The sequence below is a fragment of the Rosa rugosa genome, chromosome 6 (assembly GCF_958449725.1).
Source record: "Rosa rugosa chromosome 6, drRosRugo1.1, whole genome shotgun sequence".
NCBI classification, from domain to species: Eukaryota; Viridiplantae; Streptophyta; class Magnoliopsida; order Rosales; family Rosaceae; genus Rosa; species Rosa rugosa.
The window spans coordinates 40,166,060-40,192,411 of record NC_084825.1 but is presented as its reverse complement, the minus strand read 5'-3'; the positions used below and the strand labels follow the sequence as shown (position 1 = coordinate 40,192,411).

Here is a 26,352-nt window from a genome sequence, read left to right as displayed (position 1 = left end):
TTGATAACCAGTGATAGTCCAAGTGAGAGATTGTTAGATTAAAAGTGGACTCATCACAAGTTATCCTAGAGCAACTAGGAAACCATCAAAGCATTAAATCGAATACAACATGGATTTGGAAAAGAATCAACCTAGATATCTAATGTGATAGTGTATTTATCATTGGATTAGGAATCCATTAATTGGACTACAAGAAAGTCCTAAACTGTGATGCATTAGGATTCTTAGATACAAGACTTGATCCTTAAGGAAAACCTTTATGGGAGGATTCTTAGGACTAGTACTTGTATAAATAAGAGGTTAGGGTCCCTGTTATCACCACCGTTTTACAAGCATAGTGTTCTGCCCATTCAGAAGCTTAAGTTGGTGAATAGCAGAAGACTTCGACCTCGTCCTCATCTTTGTTTCTGCAGCTGCAACAATGGCCTCAACTTATGACGTCAATGGTATGTTTAAGGTTAATGATGAACATGTATTTGTGTGAGCTTGTGTTGTAAATTCGTTTTACATACCAGCTCTAAAACCTGTAAAATATAAAACTTGGGCTGCATGCATGGAACTACCTTGGTAATGTGATTCATGATGTAATAGAGATTAACTAAAATATTAATTAGTCTTCTGTAATAGTGTGTGGATGATGTGTGTTTGAGAAAGACATAAAAACTTTGTAAGCTAGTTAGCTGCTTGATAGTTGAAGCTGGCTATCAAATCCTATGAGTGCATTTTTGTGCCATTGATGTGAACACTGAGAATAAACATTAGGTCAGGGATCGTCTCCTATTGGATTCTGATTGATCGATTAGCTAGGTTGCATTTCCTATGTTGTATTAGTATAATAGAATGACCTAAAATGTTATTAATTCATTTATTTTTAGATCAGAAGCGAGTATTCCACTTAATTGGATACCTTGGAAGGTTGCAAAAGCCTCGAGCTCAGCTTCAGGTAACCGCACTAAACAGTGTATTAATAAGTATAATTAGGTATATCAACCTATAGAACTGCATCATTCTATTGCGATGCTTACAACAGATGCATTGGAAAATTTTATTATAAAATTGGGAGTCGGTTTGCTTGTGGATTATTAATTTCTAGCCAAGTGCACCTTAATTAGTTAATTGCACCGATGTGAGAGTGTACTCTGTAATACAAATTAGAATTTGAAGTTTCTGTAGAGAATGCTGCAAACCTGATCTTAAGATGCATAATATCCATTGGAGTAAGAAACCGCAAGGGAATAGCTAGACCAACTATGTGAACGTAATATTTCTGAAGTACGAAGTTATTTTAGACCTTCACTAATCTTCCCTAATTGGCAATCTTATACTCCTAAGATCTAGTCTTAACACTTGATGCATGAGTTTAATTTTACTTCTCTTAAGAAACCTTACTGTCTGACTTTCAATTAAAAGAGTGGTTCACGCCTTCACGGCATCTTCCTCAAACCTGATAGGAGCATAATTTTGTGATATTAATAGCGTTAATCTCTATACTTTCTTTGTTAGTTTAGTATATTTTCTAGTTATTTACGTTGTTTATTTGTTTTATAGGTATCTTGGAGTAAAGAAGGAGAAAAGAAGTAAAAGAGGGATTGAAAGGCAAAATCGGGAAATCTGCCTGTGCAGATCAGTTAACTTCGACAGAGCACTGAGACCAGCTCAGAACGATCCAGATGATGATCTTTATATTTATAGAAAGCCTCGGATGTCTAGTTTCCAGATCTTTTTACGGTTCGTCAATATCATTTTTCTAGAGGAAGTTATGACCGATTTAGTACAAGAAAGTCAGGCTGCGCGTGAATCTGAGGTTGGACGGGAATTTATGTTTCGAAGCCCAAATCACACCGAAAAGCCCGAGGACGAGTTTGTGCTTCATATATCAGCTCAATATAGACAAATGGCATGATGTGAATGGTTGGAATGAGTCATCAAGTTCAAGAGCCAATAGGAAAACTCCACCTAAGCACGCTAACCCTAATTCTTTTAAGTTTTGGATTTCCTACACAACAATAAAGATGGAGGCAACCTCTAACCATATAAAAGGAGATGATTCTGCAGCAGCTCTCTCTCTCTCGCTCTCTCTGCCTCCCCTTCTTTAGTTTGTTTTGTTTCTTCTATGTTTAACTAGTTTTTATTAGTTAGGGGGCTGCTTGAAGCCCCTAGACATGAACTACAAGATGATTTGACTTTTGATTTTATTTTCTTTTAATTCAAGATGAGACTTTTGTTTACTGCTTTTCCATTGATGAATTCTTGCTTGTATGCTTTGAGTGCACGCTTAGTATGCATGTTAGGGTTCTACCGCTTTGATTGTTTGATGCCTGGATCTATAGTTGGATTCCTCAAACCTTCTAGAGAAGCAATTGTTAGTTTTCACTATCAAGTAAACTAAGTCCTAGGTTTAGCAAGGCGCTAAGTTTATTGCGATGCCTAGTGATGTCTCAAACTCTTTTAGACCTTAATGATCTCTGCATGTTTAATCTAATAAGCGTACCTTTAGGTTGCATTGCTTGGGAATAGTCTAGGTGTAGAGCACTTCCTGCCTAGCTTACGAAGTAAGAAAGGGTAATAGGTTGTGTTCAAGCGTACCGAGCCAACCTGAGCATCTTCATCTAGATTAATTGAATTAGGATTGAACAAATTGTCTTGTGTGTGATTGTCCGGGGTGGATGCATCTTCCCTAACTATCTTCATCATATTGTTTTCAAACCATCTTAAAACCAGTTTTTGTTATTTTCAGCTTCTGTACTCTATATTTTCGTATTTGTTTAGAATAGTAAATCAATTCCGAATAATACCAAATTTTGTATGCTAGACGCTCTGTGTGTCTAGTATATCTCTGCAAATTTTCATATTTTTCTGAATAGTTTAGATTAGGTTTTTAATTAGATTTTCGACTGCTTTTCGCTAGGAACAGTGGTCACTTTTGTGACATTGTTTTGAGTAGTTATAACATTAGTCCTCTGCGGGAAAGACCCTTGTTTACCCTTGCTACAATTGACAATCTTAAGTGTGAATAAGGAAAATCAATAGCTTATAAATTTAGCTATCAATTTTTGGCGCCGTTGCCGGGGATTACTTTTATTCTAATTGCTTTTACTAGTTTGTTTAATTTGATTTTTGTGTTAGTTTCTTACTTAGTATTTCTTTGGTTTGTGTTTTCAGGTGTATGCTTACTCGTAGAACTGCTCAAGGCAATCTTACCCCCTTGGATTCAGAGATAGAACGCACTTGCAAGTCGAATAGGAAGCAAACGAAGGGAACTAGTTTGCCAATTCACGACACAACGGCGGGTTCTACTTCTTCACAAGGGGAGGAGGACGAGAAAACACCACCAAACTCACCTGCACATTCAACTCACGAGGACAAAGAGGAACCCCCAAGACGCGACATGGCACTGAAGGATGCTTTTGTTCCTACAGCTTCGGAATCCCCCTCATGCATAGCTTACACACCACCGGGCAATCAAGCCTTCTCCATTCCTGTGCAGCTCCTGAACTCACTGCCTAAGTACTCGGGCACACCATCTGAGGATCCTAATGTTCACATTAGGGAATTCTTAGATATTTGCAAGCTGCAAACCATTCAGAACATCCAACCAGAAGGACTTAGGTTACTTCTATTTCCCTTTTCTTTAAAAGATGATGCAAAACGTTGGTTGTACTCGTTACCTGCAGGTATCATCACAACTTGGGATGAAATGGTTAAGAAGTTTTTGAAACAATATTTCCCCGCTCAACTGACAAAACGACTAAGGAGGGAGATTCAAAACTTCACTCAAAAGGATGGAGATACACTATATGAAGCATGGGAGGAATTTCAGGAGTTGCAGAGGAAGTGTCCCCATCACAACTTCAGTCTGAATGACCTTGTCCAATTTTTCTATGATGGGTTGGACATAGCCAATAGGGGCAGCGTTGATTCTGCGTGTGGAGGGACTTTCATGAATAAAACCGGTCAAGAAGCATATAATCTGATTGATGATTTGGCCGACAACAATAGACAATTCTACACAAGGGATAAACGTACAAGAGGACGTGGAGTGTATGAAGTTGATTCAAGGAACCAAATGGTGGCTGTGGAAAGAAAGCTCGACATGTTAATGAATGCCTTAGGCAATGGCATTAAAGCAACACCTCAGGTATGCTCTATTTGTTCCTATTCTGATCATACTACTGATAGATGTCCTATGTCTGCTATGTCTGAGGAACAGGTGAATTACATGGGGCAACAAAGGCCCAAATATGACCCTTACTCGAACACGTACAATCCGGGATGGAAGGATCACCCAAACTTCCGTTGGGGCGGTAATGACAACGTGCTTCGACATACTCAAGGCGTCTACAATGGACCACCTGGATTCCAACAAGGGGCCAAGCAGCAAGTCTATCAACAAAATCCTCCTCAACAATCCTCAAGCAAGTCCTTGGAAGAACTAGTGAAGGAGATGGCTTTGAACACTGCATCATTCCAAAAGGACACTGCATCCTTCATACAAGAGGCAAGATCTCAACTCAAAGAGCATGGTCAATCCATCAAGAATTTGGAAAGACAAGTTGGGCAACTTGCAACAGAGATGCAAACTAGACTTCCTGGCACCCTCCCTAGCACAACCGTTCAAAATCCAAGGGATGGACGTCGGGCTGAGCTTAATGCAATCACTCTAAGGAGTGGTAGACAATTGGAAGAAATCTCTGGGCACCAAAGAACATCCAAGAAAGATCAAGAAGAGAAGGAGGCGCAGAGAAGTTCAAGGGAGGAAGAGAGAATCGTCCCTGGAGAGAAAACGATCGATCTCGGCCATCTAAACGATCGATCGTTTATGACCTCAGAAGCCAAACGATCGATCTCTCCAATCCCAACGATCGATCTCACGGGGGTTGATCAGAATGTTCATGTTTCTTCCCTTCCAAAGGTAAAAGATCCTAATCCTCCTAAGTTGGTTACTTCATGTATTCCTTTCCCTCGCAGGTTCATGAGCTCCAAGAAAGAGCAAGAAGAGAAGGATGTCTTGGAAACTTTTCGTAAAGTCCAAGTTAACATCCCTCTCTTAGATGCTATAAAGCAAATACCGCGATATGCTAAATTTCTCAAGGAGTTGTGCATTAACAAACGGAAGTACAAGGAGAAGGAAACTGTTGCTCTAAGTGAAGAAGTATCCGCTGTGCTCTTGAGAAAGCTACCTCCTAAGTTGAAGGATCCCGGAAGGTTTACAATCCCTTGCACCATTGGGGATAAAAGGTTCGGTAAGGCTTTATTAGACTTAGGTGCTTCAATTAATCTAATGCCTTTCTCTGTCTATGAGTCTTTGAATCTAGGTGAGCTCAAATCAACACCGGTAACTATCCAATTAGCGGATCGCTCAATAGCTCTTCCTAAGGGTCTTGTGGAGGATGTCTTGGTTCAAGTTAATCATTTGATATTCCCCGCGGATTTCTTTGTGCTTGACATGGAACCCGAGCCTGTGCCATATGACTTACCACTCATTCTTGGTCGTCCATTCTTGAGGACTGCTCGCACAAAGATAGATGTCTTCGAAGGAACCTTGACCATGGAATTCGATGGAGATGTTATAAGCTTCAATATCTTTGAAGCTATGAGGTACCCTAGTGACATTCATTCCTGTTTTTCTATCGATGCTCTTGAATTTTTAGTGCAGGACACATTTGAAGCAAGTGTGGGGGAAGACCCACTCAAGAAAACATTGGAACTTGGTTTAAGCTCCCAGAAACGATCGATCGCAGGGAATGCAGCGATCGATCGTTTGTCGTCTGCCATAAAAATCGCTGCTTCTTCTTCTATGGTTTTTGATGATGAATTGCTTGAAATAGCTGCTGCCCTTGATGCTCCACCTTATATCCCAGCTAAGTTTAACTCTAAATTCATTCCTCTTCCATTAACTGATGAAAAACTTGCTCCTTCTGTGATCCAGGCACCCAAATTAGAACTGAAACCATTGCCCGAACACTTGAAGTATGCCTTTTTGGGAGAGAATGAGACATTACCAGTCATCATTGCAGCCAATCTTTCTATGAATGAGGAAGAGAAATTGGTGAGAGTTCTAAGGGAACACAAATCAGCAATTGCATGGAGCATAGCAGATATAAAGGGAATAAGCCCTTCCATGTGTATGCATCGAATTCTCTTAGAAGAAGGCACCAAACCATCAAGAGAGGCCCAAAGACGTCTCAATCCGCCTATGATGGAGGTAGTCAAGAAGGAGGTTCTCAAACTCCTTGATGTGGGCATCATTTATCCCATCTCTGATAGCGAATGGGTGAGTCCGGTCCAAGTTGTACCTAAGCGTTCTGGCATCACAGTTGTGAAGAATGAAGACAATGAATTGGTTCCAACCCGAGTTCAAACCGGTTGGAGGGTTTGCATTGACTACCGCAAACTCAACACGACTACACGTAAGGACCATTTTCCTTTGCCTTTTATTGATCAGATGTTGGAAAGACTTGCAGGTCATGCATACTATTGTTTCTTGGACGGATACTCCGGCTACAATCAAATTGCTATTCACCCGGAGGACCAAGAAAAGACAACTTTCACATGTCCTTTTGGGACATTCGCATACCGGAGGATGCCTTTTGGTCTATGCAACGCCCCTGCGACATTCCAAAGGTGCATGATGAGCATATTTTCTGATATGGTTGAAAAGATCATCGAGGTCTTCATGGACGATTTTTCTCTCTACGGTGACTCTTTTGATTCTTGTCTATTTAATCTATCTTTAGTTCTTAAGAGATGTCAAGAAACTAATCTTGTTTTAAACTGGGAAAAGTGTCATTTTATGGTGCAACAAGGTATAGTTTTGGGTCATATTATATCTGCTAAAGGGATAGAAGTAGACAAAGCAAAGATAGATCTTGTACGCTCCTTACCACCTCCCACATCCGTGAAGGAGGTGCGTTCTTTTCTTGGTCATGCAGGTTTCTATCGACGTTTCATCAAGGACCACTCGAAGATCACAAGACCATTATGTCGACTACTTCAAAAAGATGTCCCTTTTGTCTTCGACAAGGAGTGCATGGAGGCATTTGAGAAGCTGAAGAAGATGTTGACTGAGGCCCCTGTTATCATGCCACCGGATTGGAGCCTTCCCTTTGAGCTTATGTGTGATGCATCTGATTATGCCGTGGGAGCTGTGTTGGGCCAAAGAGTTGAAAAGATCCCTCATGTTATTTACTATGCGTCAAGGACGCTCAACGATGCCCAACTCAATTATTCCACCACAGAAAAAGAACTATTAGCCGTTGTGTTTGCTTTGGAAAAGTTTCGTTCATATCTTTTGGGTACTAAAGTTATTGTTTTCTCTGATCATGCAGCCCTTAGGTACCTACTTACAAAGAAGGAAGCAAAGCCTCGGTTAATTAGATGGATTCTCCTCCTTCAAGAATTCGATTTGGAGATCAAGGACAAGAAAGGATGTGAGAATGTGGTAGCTGATCATTTGAGTAGGTTGGTGCATAGTTCGAAGGAGGAAGAAGATGCACTACCATTGAAGGAAACTTTCCCAGACGAGCAATTGTTTGAAATACAAAAATTGGGATCAGAAGGAAAAACGATCGATCTCAGCCTTTCTAGCGATCGATCGTTGGCTCATACAGAGAGGTCAGAAAGCAAAACGATCGATCTCGCCCATTTCAACGATCGATCGTTTTCAGGTTCAGAAAGCAAAACGATCGATCTCACCGTCCAAACGATCGATCTCGCCAGGAACCCAAAATTTTCTTCTTCTTCTTTTGAGCCATGGTTCGCAGACATCGTCAATTATAAGGCAACCAAGCTAGTTCCGGAAAATTTCACTCGAGCTCAAAAGGATAAGTTGATCAAAACCTCAAGGCAATATGTTTGGGATGAGCCATACTTATGGAAGTTTTGCGCAGATCAATTGGTAAGAAGGTGTGTCCATGAATCTGAATTTCATTCTATACTAACCTTTTGCCATACTTATGCTTGTGGAGGACACTTTGGAGCAAAAAGGACTGCCTTGAAGGTCCTTGAATGTGGATTCTATTGGCCTACATTATTCAAGGATGCTTATCTCTTTTGCAAGACATGTGATAGATGTCAACGTACAGGTAACTTGGGTCCAAGGGATCAAATGCCTCAAACTCCAATCATAAGTGTTGAAATATTCGATATTTGGGGCATTGATTTCATGGGTCCATTCCCTTCTTCATATGGCTTTCTTTACATTCTACTTGCAGTTGATTATGTGTCTAAATGGGTGGAGGCAAAGGCCACCCGGACTAACGATGCTAAAGTGGTTTCAGATTTTCTTAAAGCTCACATCTTTTCTAGATTTGGGACCCCAAGAGCCATAATCAGTGATGGTGGATCGCATTTTTGCAATAGGACCTTTGAAGCTCTCCTTCGGAAGTACAATATCACCCACAAAGTGTCTACACCATATCATCCCCAAACAAGTGGGCAAGCGGAAGTGTCCAACCGTGAAATCAAGCAAATCTTAGAGAAGACTGTGGCACCAAATAGGAAGGATTGGAGCTTGAGATTAGATGACGTCTTATGGGCTTATAGGACTGCCTTCAAGACACCCATTGGCATGTCGCCCTTCCGAATTGTTTATGGTAAGCCATGCCACTTACCCGTGGAGTTGGAACATCGAGCATGGTGGGCGGTAAAGAAATTTAACATGGACTTGCACGTTGCGGGCTTGCATAGAAAACTTCAGCTGAATGAGCTTGAGGAAATCCGCAATGAAGCTTATGAGAGTGCTAAGATATACAAGGAGAAGACTAAGGCATTTCATGACAAGATGATAATGAGGAAGACTTTTGTTGTTGGACAAAAAGTCCTTCTTTTCCATTCCCGCCTTAAATTATTTCCTGGTAAGCTTCGTTCACGTTGGATTGGTCCATTCGTTGTTACTAATGTGTTTCATCATGGTGCAGTAGAAATTCAAAGTAACAAGACCGGAATGAAATTCAAGGTCAATGGCCATCGACTCAAACCTTACTATGAGTCATTTGTGGAGCAAGCAGTGGAGGATGTACCCCTCCATGAACCCCCTCCCCTTGAGTAAATCTCTTGGTACACGTCAGGCTGGAAGGACGTTAAAACAAGCGCTTGTTGGGAGGCAACCCAAACTTTTTCGTTTTTAATTTGATTCTTGTTAGTTCGTTTTAATGTGTTTTGTGAGTGTGCAGGTGTACCCATTAAGAAAGGCTAGGAAGTTTTCCTTTCCTGCTCGAAAACAGAGTGCTGGCTGCGCAGTCAGTCGACTTTGGCTGGCTACCGTTTTTAGCTCCGATGGAACCAGGAGACGTGCCATATATGCATAGAAAGCTCTCTGAGTCTAGTTTCTGTACGATTTTACAGAACTGGATTCGGAGTTCTGCTGCGTTCCCAGTTCCGATTTGAATACAGAAAGGTCAGTCCAGCAAAACAGGGACCTGCGCAAATTTGCGACCTTTTGGAGTCCATATAGCACGGAGCTTCCATTGTGGAAGTCAAGGCCTTGTGCCTTGCAGATGGTGTCTAATTTCAGTCCTCTCCAAAGGTTGTGAGCAGCTGGAGGTCTACAAGGGGGAGCTTTTCTATAACCTTTCTTATCTTCCTACTTGCCCTCTTTTGGATTTTCTTTATCTATGCTTTCCTGGTGCATTGTGCGTTATATTGCCATACATTGAGGACAATGTCTAGTTTCAGTGTGGGGGAGGGAAATACAAATTTGTCAATTTGTTTTTGAGTCATTCTTTGTTTAAAAAATAAAAAATAAAATAAATAAAAAATAAAATAAAAAAAGAGTCTAGTTTTAGGTTTTATTTTTCTTTGAGTCTTAGGAGTCTTCCAACTCTATGATGAGCATGAACTTTCAGATTTATATGTTGGTCACAAAAGGATTGCAGGCACGTGTTGGATTCTTGATTTCAAATAATTGTTAATAGATTTTGATGATTATTGTGCTTGATTTATATACATTGATGGTTGGATTAATGTAACACTTGAGAATTGATGGATGCATGCTATGACAGGTTAAACTTGATTTAAACCCTTGTGAGCTTTTGAGCCTGTATATGTGCTATTTCTTTTCTGAGTGCTTAGTATAGAATCATCTTATTTTCTTGACGAGGATTTTGCATGATCTCATCTTTTATTCATCTTGGTTGAGACTCGGATTCGACTTGCATATTTTATAAGGACAAATGCTAGAACTTGCCCCAAAGCCTCTTGAAGCGTATGATTGAATTGCATGATGGATGGGAAGGGATAAAGGCACTAGGATTACCACCATAGCCAAATTAACCTGTGTCCCTTTTATGCACACAAGATGTGCAATCCCCTAGTTAACCCCCTTGAGCCTACATTAAGCCTTTTTGTTTCATCACCCATGAATTCCTTAACCCTAAGCTTAGTATAGATATATCCTTACCCTATCCTAAGGAAGTAGTGGAGCAAATATTTTGAGAGATGTACTTATGTTCAAGGTACTTTTGTAAGCAAGTGTGGGGGAGTTCATTGTACATCGATCCAAGGAAGAAAAAAAAAAGAAAAAAAAAAGTATGTGTTTATGGCTGTTGAAAAAAAAAAACAGAGAAAAAAATATGTGATAGCCGAAAAAGAAAAAGAAAGAGAAAGAATGCTTGAAAAGAAAAATCAAAAGAATCGAAAAGCAAAATACTTCCTTGGATTTGATACATTCATGTTGTAGCTGTTGAGGTTATAATGAAGCAAAGGCCCAAAAAGATGACATCTGGCCTTGGAAAAAAAATTGCGTGCTTCATGTGTTCGAAAATTGATTACCTTGAAGAGTTTCAAGATTCTTTTATCTCTCGTGTTCTTCTAGTGCTCCACTAGGTTCTTAGGATCTTTGAAATTTCCTATCCTTTCTTTCGTTTAACCTTAACCCTTGGCCCCATTATAACCTTGAATAAAGACCTTTTTGATCTTTGAAGTTGTGCATTCGATTTGTGGAGACTTGTGTGGAGGGGTGAGCATATGGTGTCACTGGCCTTTCGTCCGAGTTTTGGCATTCCAATCGTGGGATCATATGTAAAAAAAAAAATTTCAGAAAAAGCCTTTCTTTCTTGTTATCATATGTGAGCTATTTGTTTGTCTTATTATATCATTCCTCTCACATATAACTTGAGTGAAATATATGCTTATACATCAAGTCAGAAAATCATGAGTGAAAAGAAATTGAGAGCATATTTGTGAGAAATTGAGTTGACGCTTGTTTGACACATGAATAAGTTGGTTCTCCTTTGTTGCACTAGTTTGATTGCCCATGTATTATAACTTTAGCACTATGGTTATCAAAATAAATTAGCTTTTAAGTGAGGTTATGAATTCTGACATGTGAGTGTGTGAATTTTGTTGACCATACTTGTGGGCATTATAAGTTCTCTGAGATGTTTGGAAGACATTAGGTCCGTGTCTTTTGTCTAGTTAGTTCTCTGTTTGCTAGGGACTAGCAAAGCTTAAGTGTGGGGGTATTTGATAGGAGCATAATTTTGTGATATTAATAGCGTTAATCTCTATACTTTCTTTGTTAGTTTAGTATATTTTCTAGTTATTTACGTTGTTTATTTGTTTTATAGGTATCTTGGAGTAAAGAAGGAGAAAAGAAGTAAAAGAGGGATTGAAAGGCAAAATCGGGAAATCTGCCTGTGCAGATCAGTTAACTTCGACAGAGCACTGAGACCAGCTCAGAACGATCCAGATGATGATCTTTATATTTATAGAAAGCCTCGGATGTCTAGTTTCCAGATCTTTTTACGGTTCGTCAATATCATTTTTCTAGAGGAAGTTATGACCGATTTAGTACAAGAAAGTCAGGCTGCGCGTGAATCTGAGGTTGGACGGGAATTTATGTTTCGAAGCCCAAATCACACCGAAAAGCCCGAGGACGAGTTTGTGCTTCATATATCAGCTCAATATAGACAAATGGCATGATGTGAATGGTTGGAATGAGTCATCAAGTTCAAGAGCCAATAGGAAAACTCCACCTAAGCACGCTAACCCTAATTCTTTTAAGTTTTGGATTTCCTACACAACAATAAAGATGGAGGCAACCTCTAACCATATAAAAGGAGATGATTCTGCAGCAGCTCTCTCTCTCTCGCTCTCTCTGCCTCCCCTTCTTTAGTTTGTTTTGTTTCTTCTATGTTTAACTAGTTTTTATTAGTTAGGGGGCTGCTTGAAGCCCCTAGACATGAACTACAAGATGATTTGACTTTTGATTTTATTTTCTTTTAATTCAAGATGAGACTTTTGTTTACTGCTTTTCCATTGATGAATTCTTGCTTGTATGCTTTGAGTGCACGCTTAGTATGCATGTTAGGGTTCTACCGCTTTGATTGTTTGATGCCTGGATCTATAGTTGGATTCCTCAAACCTTCTAGAGAAGCAATTGTTAGTTTTCACTATCAAGTAAACTAAGTCCTAGGTTTAGCAAGGCGCTAAGTTTATTGCGATGCCTAGTGATGTCTCAAACTCTTTTAGACCTTAATGATCTCTGCATGTTTAATCTAATAAGCGTACCTTTAGGTTGCATTGCTTGGGAATAGTCTAGGTGTAGAGCACTTCCTGCCTAGCTTACGAAGTAAGAAAGGGTAATAGGTTGTGTTCAAGCGTACCGAGCCAACCTGAGCATCTTCATCTAGATTAATTGAATTAGGATTGAACAAATTGTCTTGTGTGTGATTGTCCGGGGTGGATGCATCTTCCCTAACTATCTTCATCATATTGTTTTCAAACCATCTTAAAACCAGTTTTTGTTATTTTCAGCTTCTGTACTCTATATTTTCGTATTTGTTTAGAATAGTAAATCAATTCCGAATAATACCAAATTTTGTATGCTAGACGCTCTGTGTGTCTAGTATATCTCTGCAAATTTTCATATTTTTCTGAATAGTTTAGATTAGGTTTTTAATTAGATTTTCGACTGCTTTTCGCTAGGAACAGTGGTCACTTTTGTGACATTGTTTTGAGTAGTTATAACATTAGTCCTCTGCGGGAAAGACCCTTGTTTACCCTTGCTACAATTGACAATCTTAAGTGTGAATAAGGAAAATCAATAGCTTATAAATTTAGCTATCAAAACCATGAGTGTACTGTCTGGGATTAATATAACATCCACTTGTCTAAGGAGATAACAGCAGTACAGCACCAAGATATTGTTAATTCAAAACGATTAAAGTTAAAACAAACATAATGCATGGTGATGACACTTGGAAATGTTTATCACTTTCTTTAGGCATGCTGTCTTTTCACTTTTCAGTGCTCAAGGAATTGAAAATTCATGTAAACAATGTTCAAATTCTAAGCCTAGCCTGCAGCCTTGTATTGTTCTTATAACTTCAAGTAACCTGTGACTGCCATATATAAGAATAGCCACTGACTTACACAGCTTTCATAGCTCTCAATTAATTAGTCCTAACTGAACAGACTTCTTTTTGGTCCAATATGGTGAATGAAAAGCAGGGCCGGTCTTGACATTTTGGAGGTCTGAGGCGAATAATTAAAATGTGGCCTCATATAAAAAAATCATATAATCGAACTCAGGATCACACTACTAGAGTCAGGAACTCAGGATCACCTCTTCCTCTTACTTTCTCCTCCTTACATGCAAAACCACGCAAATACATGAGGCCAGTTATCGGGCATTCGAACATAGGCTTTCAAGGTCTTTAAACTCTATAGTCTAATCTTCAACTGGAATCGGTGCTCAAACATAAAATAAGGGACATTCAACAGGAAACCCTAAACCCATCATCTAGATGATAATGGTGCAACATACAACTACAAAGTCTTATAATCGCATCTAGATGATAAGGATTCTACGTACCTACGTACCTGAGTGCAAACAATGAAACCCGGATTCTACGTACTTGTTTTCTCGCTTTGTACAAGAACAAAACTGGACGGTTTCTTTCTTCCTCTTTTCCTCGTCTTCTCCTCTTTTTCAATTTAGGGTTTTTTTTTTTTTTAATGTAGATATGTAATTCAGAATTTTGAAAAAGAAAAAAAAAATTATACAGGCTACCTGCTAAGCAGGTCACCACTATTGAATATTCTAGACCCTTAGATATATTCATATTTTAATTATATCCAACGGCCTAAAATATTTGAAATAGTTGATGTATGGCATACGTCAACGTATACAAGAATTTTTTATATATATATATATAAATTGAATCCCTACATTAATAGTAATGCAAAAATAATAATAATAATAATAATAAGGTGTTCAATTCTAAAGTAATTTTTCTCTTAGAAGTTGAAAAAATAAAAAAGAACAAAATATATTTAAATATTACAAAAGAAACCAATGAAAAACAAAGGGCAAATACATTAGTATTCAATTTCAAAATATTCTTTCCATAGAAGCTGGAAAAAGAAGGAACAAAAAACATTTAATTACAAAGAAATTAATTAAGAAAAAAAAAAGACAAAAAAAGAGAGGCCAATACGACTTTTACCTTGGTGCTGGCGTGCTGCAAACAACAGCAAAACTCTGTCACCGCTGCACTAGCGCAGCCCCATTGCTTGATATGGGCAAAACTAAAATATATAATTATATAACATATATATGTAAAATTAAAAAAAAAAAAATTGGCGGAGGCCCACCGGTGGCCTGAGGCGGCTGCCTCAAGTAGCAGCCCTCAGGGCCGGCCCTGATGAAAAGGATGTGCCAGAGAATTTGGAGTGGAGTATCAATGTGGCTGATGGGACAAAACAAGTGGTAGCAGTTCTAGAACCGAGGCTAGTTAATAAGGTGTGGCTGGGATTGAAGTCTGTAGTTGGAGGTTTGATAATGAAGGTTTGGAGGTTTTTAGTGAATGCATGGAATTTAGGGGTTGCTGAACCCAAAAGAGTTTTTCTATTAGAACCTCCAAATTTACTCACTTGACCTCCTTGCTTTTTACACCTCTTATTAAATTTTCAAATACTAAATTTACTCACTAAACCTTACTCAAGTTCCTGAAATAACCTCACTCATATAATTTGCAAACAAACCATCATTAATTACATATTCATTCCTTAACTAGATTACATAAATCTCTTATCCAATAAAAAAGAAAAACACAAGGTATTGGGCTTTAAAAATTAATTTTTAATAATAAAAAAAATTGTTTTTTTTTTTACTTTTTTTTTTCTCTTGTAGATGTGCAAAAAAAAAATGAAGAGTAATTTTTCTTAATGTTTAATTATTTTCTCTATTTTCTGTACCTCATGATTAATTATTTAATAGTTTTTTAGATTTTTTTTTTTTTTTTTTTTTCAAATATAATAGATAGACTAGGATTTAGGTCATAATATGATTTCTTTTGTTATCCCTCACCAATATGCGTTCAACCTATATGATGATAGGAACTTTTATGTCACATGATCTTGATTATAGTTTTAATTCTTATTAAATATATATAAATGCGTTAATGAGTATGTAGTGAAATTGGAAAATAAAAATAGATAAGGAAAATAATAAAGAATGTAATATAATATTATTGAATTGGAAAGTATAGAGAAATTAAATATAAATTTTTTTTTGGTATAATTATTGTCCTTAATAGTCATTTTATAAGAGTTTATATATGTCATTTAATAATTCATAATAGAGTGAGGTCAACTGAGCAGATTTGGAGGTCCCAATAGAAACGCTCAACCCAAAAAGGTTATTCATGCTATCAAAGTTGGGTTGGCTCTTACAATTGTGTCACTTTGTTACTATATGAGGTCTTTGTATGAAGGGGTTGGAGGGAATGCTATGTGGGCAGTTATGACAGTTGTAGTAGTTTTTGAATCTTCTGTAGGTGAGTAACTGAATAGTGAGTACCAAGTAATCCCAAGGCATATCTGGATTAACATACTTTCTATGCATCAATTTAAAGTACAAAATGCCCACTTTGTTATATTTCATTTTGCAGGTGCAACACTCTATAAAAGCATAAACAGGGTAACAGCAACTTTTCTTGCTGGATCACTTGGCTTGGGTGTGCATTGGATTTCTTACAAGGCAGGAGAAAAATTTGAGCCCATAATTATTGCAATTTATGATGACAATCTATGTATTTACTACATTGAAAAAACCACTAATTTCATTCCATGTTTTACCCTTATGTTCGACCTTATTAAATGCTCTCTATTAATATGCAAAAAAAAAGACTCTTGACTCTTTGGTTTTTCTAATTTTTTTCTAACATTTTTTTTTCATTTCTTATATTTCCTAAGTTTTTTAACGAACACCTTTCTTTCATTTATTTGGTCATGTTCCATAATACTGAGTCTTTTTTGACATTTTTTTTTATATAAAACCCACAAAAAACAAAAAAAAACAAAAAAAAAATGGTAAAGCTCACTGACATAGCAGCTGCAAATGTTTTTTTTTTTCCCTTCTCGTTAGAACACATTCTAGATTAGATGATTATATAAATTTTCTCTCTTTTTTTTTAACATTCTCTTTGATATATGTATTATAAGTAAAGCAAACGTTTGGCCATTTTTTTGGTTTCAATTATGTTTTTTTTTTTTTTGGGAAAAATTTTGAAGTGTTCTTAAATATATATATATATATATATATATATATATATATGTGTACGTATTTACAATATGTATGTATTTCTTATGTAAATACGTACGTAAGCCCATAAGAGTAATATAAATTGCAAATAAAAAGGATTCACAAAAGAAAAAAAAAAGGTTGAGAAACTAAAATTAATTACTTAATTAAATGCATGTGAAATTAAATAAGGGTAAAGAGGGGAAGTGAAAACTTGTCTTTTAATTGAATTAATTATTTGAATTTTTTAGATAGTGGAATACACATGGCATGCAATGAATGGGGAAGGTAGAAAGGGAAATGTTGGAGGGAAAGGTTGCTAGCATTCCTCTATGTATGTAATAATATAAATACGACCCTCTAGCTTAGTATAAAAGGTCCCTAACCAACAGCTAAATTCAATACATCGTCAACTTTTCTGCAATATATTTTCTCTCTAGTGTACTTGAATTTTAACGCTTTCTTTACCTTCCACACTTTATCTATCCTGCAAGTTACTCTTCAGCCCCTTTAAATTTCATGAAATTTATATCTTTGCATTTACTTTTTAACAAATTACATATAAATTGTTGACAAAAGATGACTTAACAAATATATTCCTTAAAGATTGAATTAAACATATAAGCAAAGGCGGAACCAGGATTCGACAACAAGGGGGTCCAAATATAATCGATAAATAATAATAACATTTCATGAATTAATCTACAAGGAAAGATAATGTCAGCAATAAAAGACAAAGAAGAAAATAAGAATTACTTGTAATTACATTTCCATACTCAGAGTTTTCTTTATATTCCATGAGTTTCTTTCCTATCTTCATACATGATTATATATAATCAATGCATAGTTTGAAAACTTGAAGGACCCCCCTCCCCCAAGACCCAAACGTAGTTTCGCCGCTGCATATAAGTCGCCGCTGCATATAAGGACTCAATCTTACAAATAAGGACAATCTGCTCTCTACTTGCCACATGTCATGAGTTAATTTACTTTTTACCCTTAACTACTTCTTTTGACTTCTAATCCCTTTATAAGGACTAAATCTTACAAATAAGGACAATCTGCTCTCCACTTGCCACATGCCATGAGTTAATTTACTTTTTACCCTTAACTACTTTTTTTGACTTCTAATCCCTTTATAAGGACTAAATCTTACAAATAAGGACAATCTGCTCTCCACTTGCCACATGTCATGAGTTAATTTACTTTTTTACCCTTAACTACTTCTTTTGACTTATAATCCCTTTATGTTACTTTTTTTTTCTGAGAATAATTCCTTTATTTTTTTTTTTTAGAATAATTCATTTCTGTTACTTCTCAAAAGCAAAAAAATAAAAATAAAAAAAAATCTTCCTTTTACACGTTGCTAAGAGAGAGAATCTCAGAGCTCTTCGTCAAACTTTTTTTTCTTGGTCGCGGAGCGGTTGGTGTGTGGTTGTGACTCCGCTTCCTGCTCTAGCATTAGCCGGGGTAGGGGAGGTGGTCCCATTCCCAATAACTTGGGTGGGTTCAGCGGTACCTGCATCTGTATGACTGGTGCGGGTACCAACCTGCCAGCGTTGGGTCGACTACACCTGGTGCTTTGCGATTGCTCGCTTTGTGCTAGGTTAGCGTTTGCCTCCAGCGCCTTCTTCAGTTTGTCGAATTTTGACATCAACGTGGCTACTTGCTTTTGGGCCTCGGCTTTTTCTCTGCGCTCTTGCTCGCGTTCCCTGTTTGCCTTGTGGAGGTCCGCCAATGCCAGCTCATACATAGCGGCGAGATCCTGGCCTGGTGGGCGACTGCTGCCTGGTCGAGCCTCCGCTGCAGTTTGAGTCAGCGGGACCTGGGATGTGCCCTGGGGTTCCACGCTAGCGTTGGCCGGAGTGTTGAATAATGCGCAGTTAACGTTAACTGCTGGGTTAACGTTAGTCGCGGGGTTGTTGGGATGGGGGTTGGCGGATTGGTCCGCTTGCTCTTCAACGTTTCCCCCGCTACCGTTAGTCATGGTGATTGTTGTGGTGGGATTCCCCCGCTCAAGGATTCCCACATACGGCGCCAATGTTAATGTCTAAGATTCAGTGGTGGCTAAATCTTGGTTAACGCTGGTCCGATGGGCGGACCGCTACTTGTGATATACTCAATACTTCCGCTACCTGTCAAGTAAAATACAAAGGGCGTCAGAGGGAGACCGCGCTGGGCGGTCTTCTCTTATCCGATGCCTAAGTTAGTCAATGTATTTATGTTGACAACGTAACAGTAGGTAAGTAGTAAATGCGTAATTAATGAGGAGAGATGAGTGAACCTTTTATAGGTGGGGAAGAGGCTGACCTCTTCCTTGCTTTCGATGTGGGACTGATATGCTTCAGTTCCCAGCTTCTGATGCTTCAACGAGGCGATCTTGGCTTGGCGCGTGGCGGCGCGTCAGCGGTGATCTGGGGGTGAGCCGGGGCTCAGGTGATAGCCTGCTTGGCTGTGTTTCCGTAGGTCACACAGTTGTGGCTGTTGGTGCCGCTAGCAGTAGCATGAGCGTGACTCATTATAACTAATTATGCTTGGCAAATGCTCATGTAAGTACAGAGGGACTGGCGCTCCCCAACGAGTACTTGGGAGCGTTGACCATCTTCGCCCGCCTACTCCTGAAACTGAGTAGCTTCCCAAACACCTGGCTTTGGATGGCCCTGACTTAACTGCCCCTCAGCACCCGCCTGCTCCTCGGCTCGTTGGTTGAGATACTCGAACACAGTATCGGGAAACCTCAGATACATCTCGTTGGGCAACAGCATGTTCACCCGATGGTCAGTCACACGTACTTTATCAGGAAGTTCGACGTCAACTCGCCTTGCCATCTCCGATTCTCGCAACAACTCCCTGATGATAACATCAGTATCCACCTCCGCGTATGGGGCATCACTCTTGCTAGCAACCTCGCTAGGCATATCCGCTACAACACAAGAAAATAATGTTAGAAGGAACGGTTAAACATCATAAACAATAAACAGCCACTCACCCGGACGCCTCCCCAGCTCAAACCTCTCATATATCAGGAGCCTACACAGGCGATAGAACCCCCTCGTCCCCCTGGAAAACGCGCCCAACACCCTCGCCTCACGCTTCTGCTTTAGCGTGGTCAGGACAACCTCCTGCCTCACTACGATATAAAGATACGCAGTTAGCACACACCAATGACAAAATCCACCAAAAATCCAATCACGATACTCACAGATAGGCTGGAAACGAGTCGGAGTCCGGTGCACCATGTTTGGATTCTACCAGTGACCCCCAACCGGGCAAGGCCTGCCCGCCAACGAGCATAAATGTTTGACGGAAGGTCCTCGATAATCGCACGGCCACGCGCCCTAAAATTAACGCACCCGCTATCGCCAGCCTTCGTTGAGTATTGCATCTTGAACAAGGAGTTAAACTCGCCAATGCTGGGACATAACAGTTTGTTGAGCTTCCACATGCAGCAGCAATACTCCCATCACTTGCCTCAGCGCGTTTGGCGATAGCTGCCCCAAATATATATTTAGGCACGACAACAGATACTACAGCTCCTCCGGTATCGGGAATGTCAGCCCACACCTAAGCTGATACTCATAAAAGCACGCCCACCCCACCTCGGGGTGGTTAAAACATTCATCATCCCTCAAAGGGCGCAACAACACATTGCCTGGAATGCCCCAAGTCGTCCTCATTTCGGCGATCTGCTCCTCCGTCATACTCGGACCCGGCTGATCAATAGGCATCTCACCAAGGAGTAACCGCCCACGTGGCAAGTGAGGAATCTCCAACACCTCAACATTCTCCACCTCGGGAACATCGGAACCCGCAATTCGCTCAACCCTACTTGGACCTCCATGAGACGCGCCCTCACCGCCACCTCGGGACGTGCCCACGGCACCCCCGCGGGGAGCACTCTCGCCCCGGCCTCGAGAAACACCCTCGCCACCCCCACGGGAAACGCCGACACCACCACGGAAAACTCCTTCACCTCCACGAGAGGAACCCTCTCTCCTACCGCGACCACGATGCTCCCGCGCCATACTGCGAATGATACCCACAGTTAGTCAATAGCCTTCCCCGACCCGCCCCACAAAATTTCAAAATCTAATAACCTAGCCCAGAGCCGCAACAGCAAGCCCAACTAAACCCAAAATTCACCTTCTCCAAAACTTAACCGAACCCACAACGACCTAGAGCCCACCGAAAAATCCCACCTCAGGCAAACGACTCACCAACGAAACCCACACTACCACACAAACGCCCTCAGAAAGAAACCCAGAAAAGTCGAGAGAGAGCGTACATGTTCACTCCTCCAATCGGAAAACAGAAACAACGACGCCAAGAAAACGAAATTTCGACCACCAGCAGAAAATTCAAGCTTTCTACACGATAAAGGCTCTAACTTTAATCAGTTCTTATCCCAATCTCCAACAAAAACAGAGGAACAGTAACCGCCCCCATCTCCCCCCCTGTCCTTATATAGGGACCTCGAGAACACAGGGACCGTTGGACGTGCAAGGACGACGACACCAGATCTCACCACGTGTCCGACATCTCTGAACGTTACACAGGAAATGCATCGTCACCTCGACTCCTTACCACTACGCCATTATTACATGTTATGGGCTCCAGTACACCGGACTTCCCGCACACGGAAAACGAATGCCAACAGCACACGTGTCACCAGGACATGGCGTATGCGCCAAAAGACGCATGAAACCCCACCACAGATTCGTGATAGCGACACAACGCCAGTCGCGAGTACGAACTCCTCACCCCAGCCAAGACTCCTCTTAGGTGGGAACTTGGGGGACTGGGGGTAGTGGTTGTACGGAAGACACGTGGCACGAATTCGCCTTACACTTCCGATACTTCTACCAAAGACAAACTCCCCACCCAAGAGAACTCTTGACCGGGGACTTAGGGGACTTGTTGGTGGTATACATATACCTCCTAGGCACACGTATCGGCAGTACAAGACTCATATCGCCAATACAGAGGGAAAGCTCCCAACTGAGGGTCCCGCTACCCCTCTAGGCGATATCGGGGAAATCTCCCAGCTAAGGGTCCCGATACCCCTCTAGGCGATATCGGGAACCCCGATCGTCCCACACCGAAAGAAACGGAACCAAGCTCCCACAAATCTGCTACATCAAGGTCATCTCCAACAACCCAAAGAGGTAACTGTTTACTATCGCTTTCTATTATCATTATCTTATATTGATACTAACTTAGGCATCGGAGAGTTGAACATCGGCACACCCGGTCTTCCCTCTGACCTTCGTTTGTTTTACAGATAAGCGAGAACGATAGCGATAGTAGCAGACCAGAACATCCCGTGATTTAGCTGGATCGATCCCCTTCCGAGACAGCTGAAACACAAAAGCTGAATAATATTATTTAGTTTGTCAAATGAAGTAGCAATGGAATATTGGGTGTAGACATGCACAATGATGCATAAAAACATATAAAACTCGGTTCACCAAACAATAACTAGTCACGTATCTAAGTTGCAGAACTGAATCAACAAGAGAAAGGCACACACAATAGAATCACTTCTGCCTCTAAAATAGAACAAAAACTAACTCACCTATAGTTACATGTATACTCTGTTACATACGAATACCAGGCAGGTAAGTAGGCACATTTATCCCAATTTACCCTATCAATCTCAAAAATTGAAAATTAGGTGCAGGAGCAGTAGCAGGAGGATATGAAAATAGCACAAGTTCATAACTGAATTATTTATTTCTGAACGAATCAAAATAGCACTGAAAATGGTAGATTGTTTAATTACTTCACGAAGGATATGATGGCAGCCCAAAATTGAACCAAGGAAGAAAAGAATTTTTATTGTCAAAACCTGAAATGGATAAAGAATTACAACACAATGGAGATACAAGAAAACCATCAAAACCTCTGCATCAGAAAAGTCCCCATTGGGGTTGAAGACAATCATAAACTGAAAAAGACTCAAAATTTTGATTAATTTTGAATGAAGCTTGCAATTTTTGCATAAGTACTGAAAGGTGGAAATTGAAAATCAAAGTAAATAAAAAATTAAAAGAGAACACAAGAAAGTAAAGAGCAATTCAAAGCATCATAGAGATTCCCATTAGAACAAGTCATCAATCTCCGTGGAGTGCAAATGTCCCTCTGTTTTCTCATCACTTGCAATCAAAAACACCAACAATCAGAGAGAAAAATCAAAGCCCAGATGTGAGCAAAAAATAAAAGAGACCAAAAAGTGTAGAATAGAAAGATCCAAAAGCCTATTGCCTGAGATTTGAAGTTTTTTTTATAGAAGTTAATCTGCAAAGTATATTTAACACCATCATAGGCATCGACAAATCTAAAAGAGAATACAAATAGAATGAGGAAACAAATCGGCAAAGTCATACTAGGTCAGTGGCAATGCCCGTAAATTGTGATGAAACTTGAGCATTTTGGTCATTTTCCATTAAAATTGGGAGTCACGCTTGCATCATTTGACTTTTAGGTCTGAGCTCATATCCTTATTTGTATAAATCTTTTTTAAAGTGAGTTTTCTGTATTAACATCTTTGGTCGTGTGCTACTATGTAATTTTCTATTTACTTTTCACTCTTTATTTTACGCACCTTTACTTTCTACATTTATATCAAAAAAGTCACACAAAAAAAGCAACATTGGTGAAACGCTGAAAGTCCTTCCAACAAAGGCAAGAGAGCTTAGCGGTCGAGAATGTTACTTCCTCGGACCACAGTCGTTTGGAAGAAGTCAAATCGAGATGCAACTCATATCAAGACCTCGTTTGGCCAATCGGTTGTGAGTTGGCACACCCGCGTAATCTAGAGTGACATTTGAACCGTAGGTCTGTCGACCTCTCAATTCGGCCAAAAGAATTTTGAGCTAAACATTATTTAAAAAAAACAAACAATAACCAACATAAATGAAAAATTGGGAGAGTCAAGAGGGTAGGAATACAGAGAGTAGATTAATAAAAAGTACGATGCCTGCAGAGGTTAGCACAGAATTATAAAGCTGGTCCTGTTTGAATTAGAGTCCATTTCATGGATTTTTTTTTTTTTTTTTTTTGCTTAAGTTGGCTAAAATTTCAAAATTACCATAATCAATTTAAATTTCTATAAGTATACAATCATATCAACAGCCACTAATGTTGAGGTGAAGGCTTGCTGAAGTATTCGCAGACCGCTGAAATTGCTTTTCATATTTTGCTTTTCATATAACTAGAAATTACCTTTACCAGAATACCAGATAATAGAAATTACCTGGGGATGTAATTTCTATTATCTGGTATTCTGGTAAAGGTAATTTCTAGTTATATAGATGCATATACAAAAATATATTGTAAGCACTCACCTCCAAAAAAAAAAAAATTTAAAAATCCATTCACTCCTATGTGTTAGGATTGATCTATTATTAGTCTTTTATATGAGGACACATGTCGATCATATATCTAGTACTGTAGGGAGCTAGTGTAAAAGGGTCCATTCCTGCATTCAGTGTTGTTGTCGTACAATTACCAGAACAGAACAAAAGCTTTCTTCTCTCTGTATTCCTTAAAGCTTTCAATATGCTGCAGGGACCAGAAGGGCAGATAGGAGGAAGGGTCGTTGAGTTCGTGCGCAAATCAATGTAATAATTTTGCCAAACGAAAGCATCTGGATATTTATTTCATTATAATTTATGGGCCACATGTTTACCAAAATCTAAACAATTAACAACATGTTTAAATCATTAATATCTAAGACGTGAGTAGTTTCCAAAATGTCTTGGGAGATCCAACGATCACAAACAAATTAAAATCAATTATTAGAGAAAGTAGATACTATTTAACTTTTTTTTTTTTTTAAATGGTAAAAAGAGAAGAAGTCTGTAGAGATTTATAAATTCTTCCGGCCCTGACGTACGCTAGCTCCCAACAATTAAAAGGGAGGACCATGTCTGAGAATTCTCTGTGCCTCTAGTCAGAGAGCATCCGTCTCTTCCTTCCTTTTCTCTTAGTGAGAGAGAGATTAATATTTCTCTGGTGCTTCATATTCGTCAGAAAGAGAGAGAGAGATATGGGAAGGGCTCCTTGTTGTTCAAAGGTTGGTTTGCACAGAGGTCCATGGACTCCCAGAGAGGACACATTGCTCACCAAGTATATTGAAGCTCATGGTGAAGGCCATTGGAGATCCTTGCCCAAAAAAGCCGGTATACATTGTTATTGCTTAAAATTGATTTTTTTTTTTTTTCTTGGATAGGGAATAATAGGCGATATTAGATCAAGGATCGGCAATACTCTGCAAGAGGGAGCTACCTGGTCTTAAAGGAAATTGGATCATTACATCCGCAAATCAATATTGAAATTTCTTTTCAATTTTAATTTTCAAATTGTTGATGCTCAGATGAACTTTCTTGTTCTTGTAAGTTGGTGACTTATCTTGTACCCAAATAAAGTTGGTGACTTATGTACGTACTTTTGTGTTTTTGTGCATGAAGGCCTCCTTAGGTGTGGGAAGAGTTGCAGGCTAAGATGGATGAACTACCTAAGGCCAGATATCAAGAGAGGAAACATTACTCCAGACGAAGATGACCTGATTATCCGACTGCATTCACTTCTCGGAAACCGCTGGTCTCTCATCGCCGGTAGACTTCCGGGTCGAACCGATAACGAGATCAAGAACTACTGGAACACCCATCTCAGCAAAAGGCTCATGAGCGAAGGAACTGACCCGAACACGCACCAAAAACTATCCCAGCCTCCTGCCCCCAAGGAAAACAAGAGGAAGAAGAAGCAGAACCACAAAGCCAAGAACAAGAACAATACTGAAGATCGCATAGTGCCCGAAAAGCCTAAGGTCCATCTCCCCAAACCCACCAGGGTAACTTCCTTTGTTAACCTACCAAGAAACGATAGCTTTACCACGGCTAGCACTACTGTGTCTTCTAGCCAGGATCAAGTTCTGGATCATGTTAACAATATTATTCCTTGGTCTGATTTCAAAGAGGGTGGGGTGGTCTTCTCTGTTGGTGATGGTTCGTCGTCGTCGGATTTCGAGTGTGATCAGTCTCGAATAATCCTTAATGTTGTAGCTGGTGATGATGATGACCACAATTTGGAAAATATTTACGAGGAATATCTGCAGGCCCTTCTGAAAACGACAGATCAAGATCAGAACTGCCAAGTTGAGTTAGACTCGTTTGCTGAGTCACTGTTGATCTGAATAAGATAAAGGGTCATCTCTCTCTCGCGCGCAAGGGTTTAGTATTTGAAATTGAATCTTAGGTCTTCACGTGCTTACCTTCTAGTTCTAGTCAAGGTTCTGTTTATGTATCAATAATAATTTGTGAATCTGTGGTAGTCACATTGGGCTTTACTAATGTATATGATAGAAACCATCATGATGGATGGTGGCAATTTATTAACAATCAAATCCTATTAGTCTGCATGTTGCTCCTTAGTTTCATCACTAACTCAATTACCATGCCTAAAATTTGTAATGACACAAATTATATCTTTGGTTAGTCGGTCATATATATACTCTATGTCATCGTTTGGTTCACAGAAAGTAAAGTAATTCCATTATTTTTCCCATGGAAAGTGAAATGAAATTTCCAAAGAACTTTCCATTATAATGTTTGATAATATAAAGGAAAGTTGTTAAAAAATTGTAATTAATGTAATAAAATAATGTGATGTGAGTAATAAATGCAAGAAAAGAAAAAGGGGGAAGTGATTCTTTGAAGTATAGAATGAACCATTTACCCCCTATTTTCTTTTGCTTCAGAAAAGTATTTCATTTCCTTTTGCATCTCAAACGCAAGAAAAGAACAATTTTTATTTTCCGATAC

The 26,352-nt window shown here is 39.4% G+C and overlaps 2 protein-coding genes and 3 non-coding genes across 5 annotated transcripts; 2 read left to right on the top strand and 3 right to left on the bottom strand.

Annotated features, from left to right (window-relative positions):
* Positions 1 to 421: 421 nt before the first annotated feature.
* Positions 422 to 9,435, top strand: LOC133716780 (uncharacterized). The gene is made up of 4 exons (XM_062143436.1): positions 422 to 480; positions 3,163 to 7,548; positions 7,750 to 7,922; positions 8,427 to 9,435. The coding sequence occupies exons 1-4, from the start codon at positions 422 to 424 to the stop codon at positions 9,047 to 9,049; spliced, it is 5,241 nt and encodes a 1,746-aa protein (XP_061999420.1). The 3' UTR covers positions 9,050 to 9,435.
* Positions 3,746 to 3,852, bottom strand: LOC133719096 (small nucleolar RNA R71). The gene has a single exon (XR_009850825.1). It is a non-coding gene; the product is annotated as a small nucleolar RNA R71 (small nucleolar RNA).
* A 13,172-nt stretch (positions 9,436 to 22,607) lies between the features above and the next one.
* LOC133719121 (small nucleolar RNA R44/J54/Z268 family) lies at positions 22,608 to 22,691 on the bottom strand. The gene has a single exon (XR_009850849.1). It is a non-coding gene; the product is annotated as a small nucleolar RNA R44/J54/Z268 family (small nucleolar RNA).
* A 94-nt stretch (positions 22,692 to 22,785) lies between these two features.
* LOC133719119 (small nucleolar RNA Z267) lies at positions 22,786 to 22,860 on the bottom strand. Its single transcript, XR_009850847.1, has one exon. It is a non-coding gene; the product is annotated as a small nucleolar RNA Z267 (small nucleolar RNA).
* A 1,572-nt stretch (positions 22,861 to 24,432) lies between these two features.
* LOC133717053 (myb-related protein 308-like) lies at positions 24,433 to 25,947 on the top strand. The gene is made up of 2 exons (XM_062143684.1): positions 24,433 to 24,711; positions 25,000 to 25,947. The coding sequence occupies exons 1-2, from the start codon at positions 24,579 to 24,581 to the stop codon at positions 25,722 to 25,724; spliced, it is 858 nt and encodes a 285-aa protein (XP_061999668.1). The 5' UTR covers positions 24,433 to 24,578; the 3' UTR covers positions 25,725 to 25,947.
* Positions 25,948 to 26,352: the final 405 nt, after the last annotated feature.

Excerpts from the sequence above, each read along its gene's own strand:
- LOC133716780 (XM_062143436.1), top strand. The coding sequence starts at position 422 with ATGGCCTCAACTTATGACGTCAATGGTATGTTTAAGGTTAATGATGAA. Across the intron at positions 481-3,162 it reads AATGATGAACATGTATTTGT|GTGTATGCTTACTCGTAGAA; the intron begins GTGAGCTTGTGT and ends TTGTGTTTTCAG. Across the intron at positions 7,923-8,426 it reads AAGGTGTGTCCATGAATCTG|AAACAAGTGGGCAAGCGGAA; the intron begins AATTTCATTCTA and ends CATATCATCCCC.
- LOC133717053 (XM_062143684.1), top strand. The coding sequence starts at position 24,579 with ATGGGAAGGGCTCCTTGTTGTTCAAAGGTTGGTTTGCACAGAGGTCCA. Across the intron at positions 24,712-24,999 it reads ATCCTTGCCCAAAAAAGCCG|GCCTCCTTAGGTGTGGGAAG; the intron begins GTATACATTGTT and ends TTGTGCATGAAG.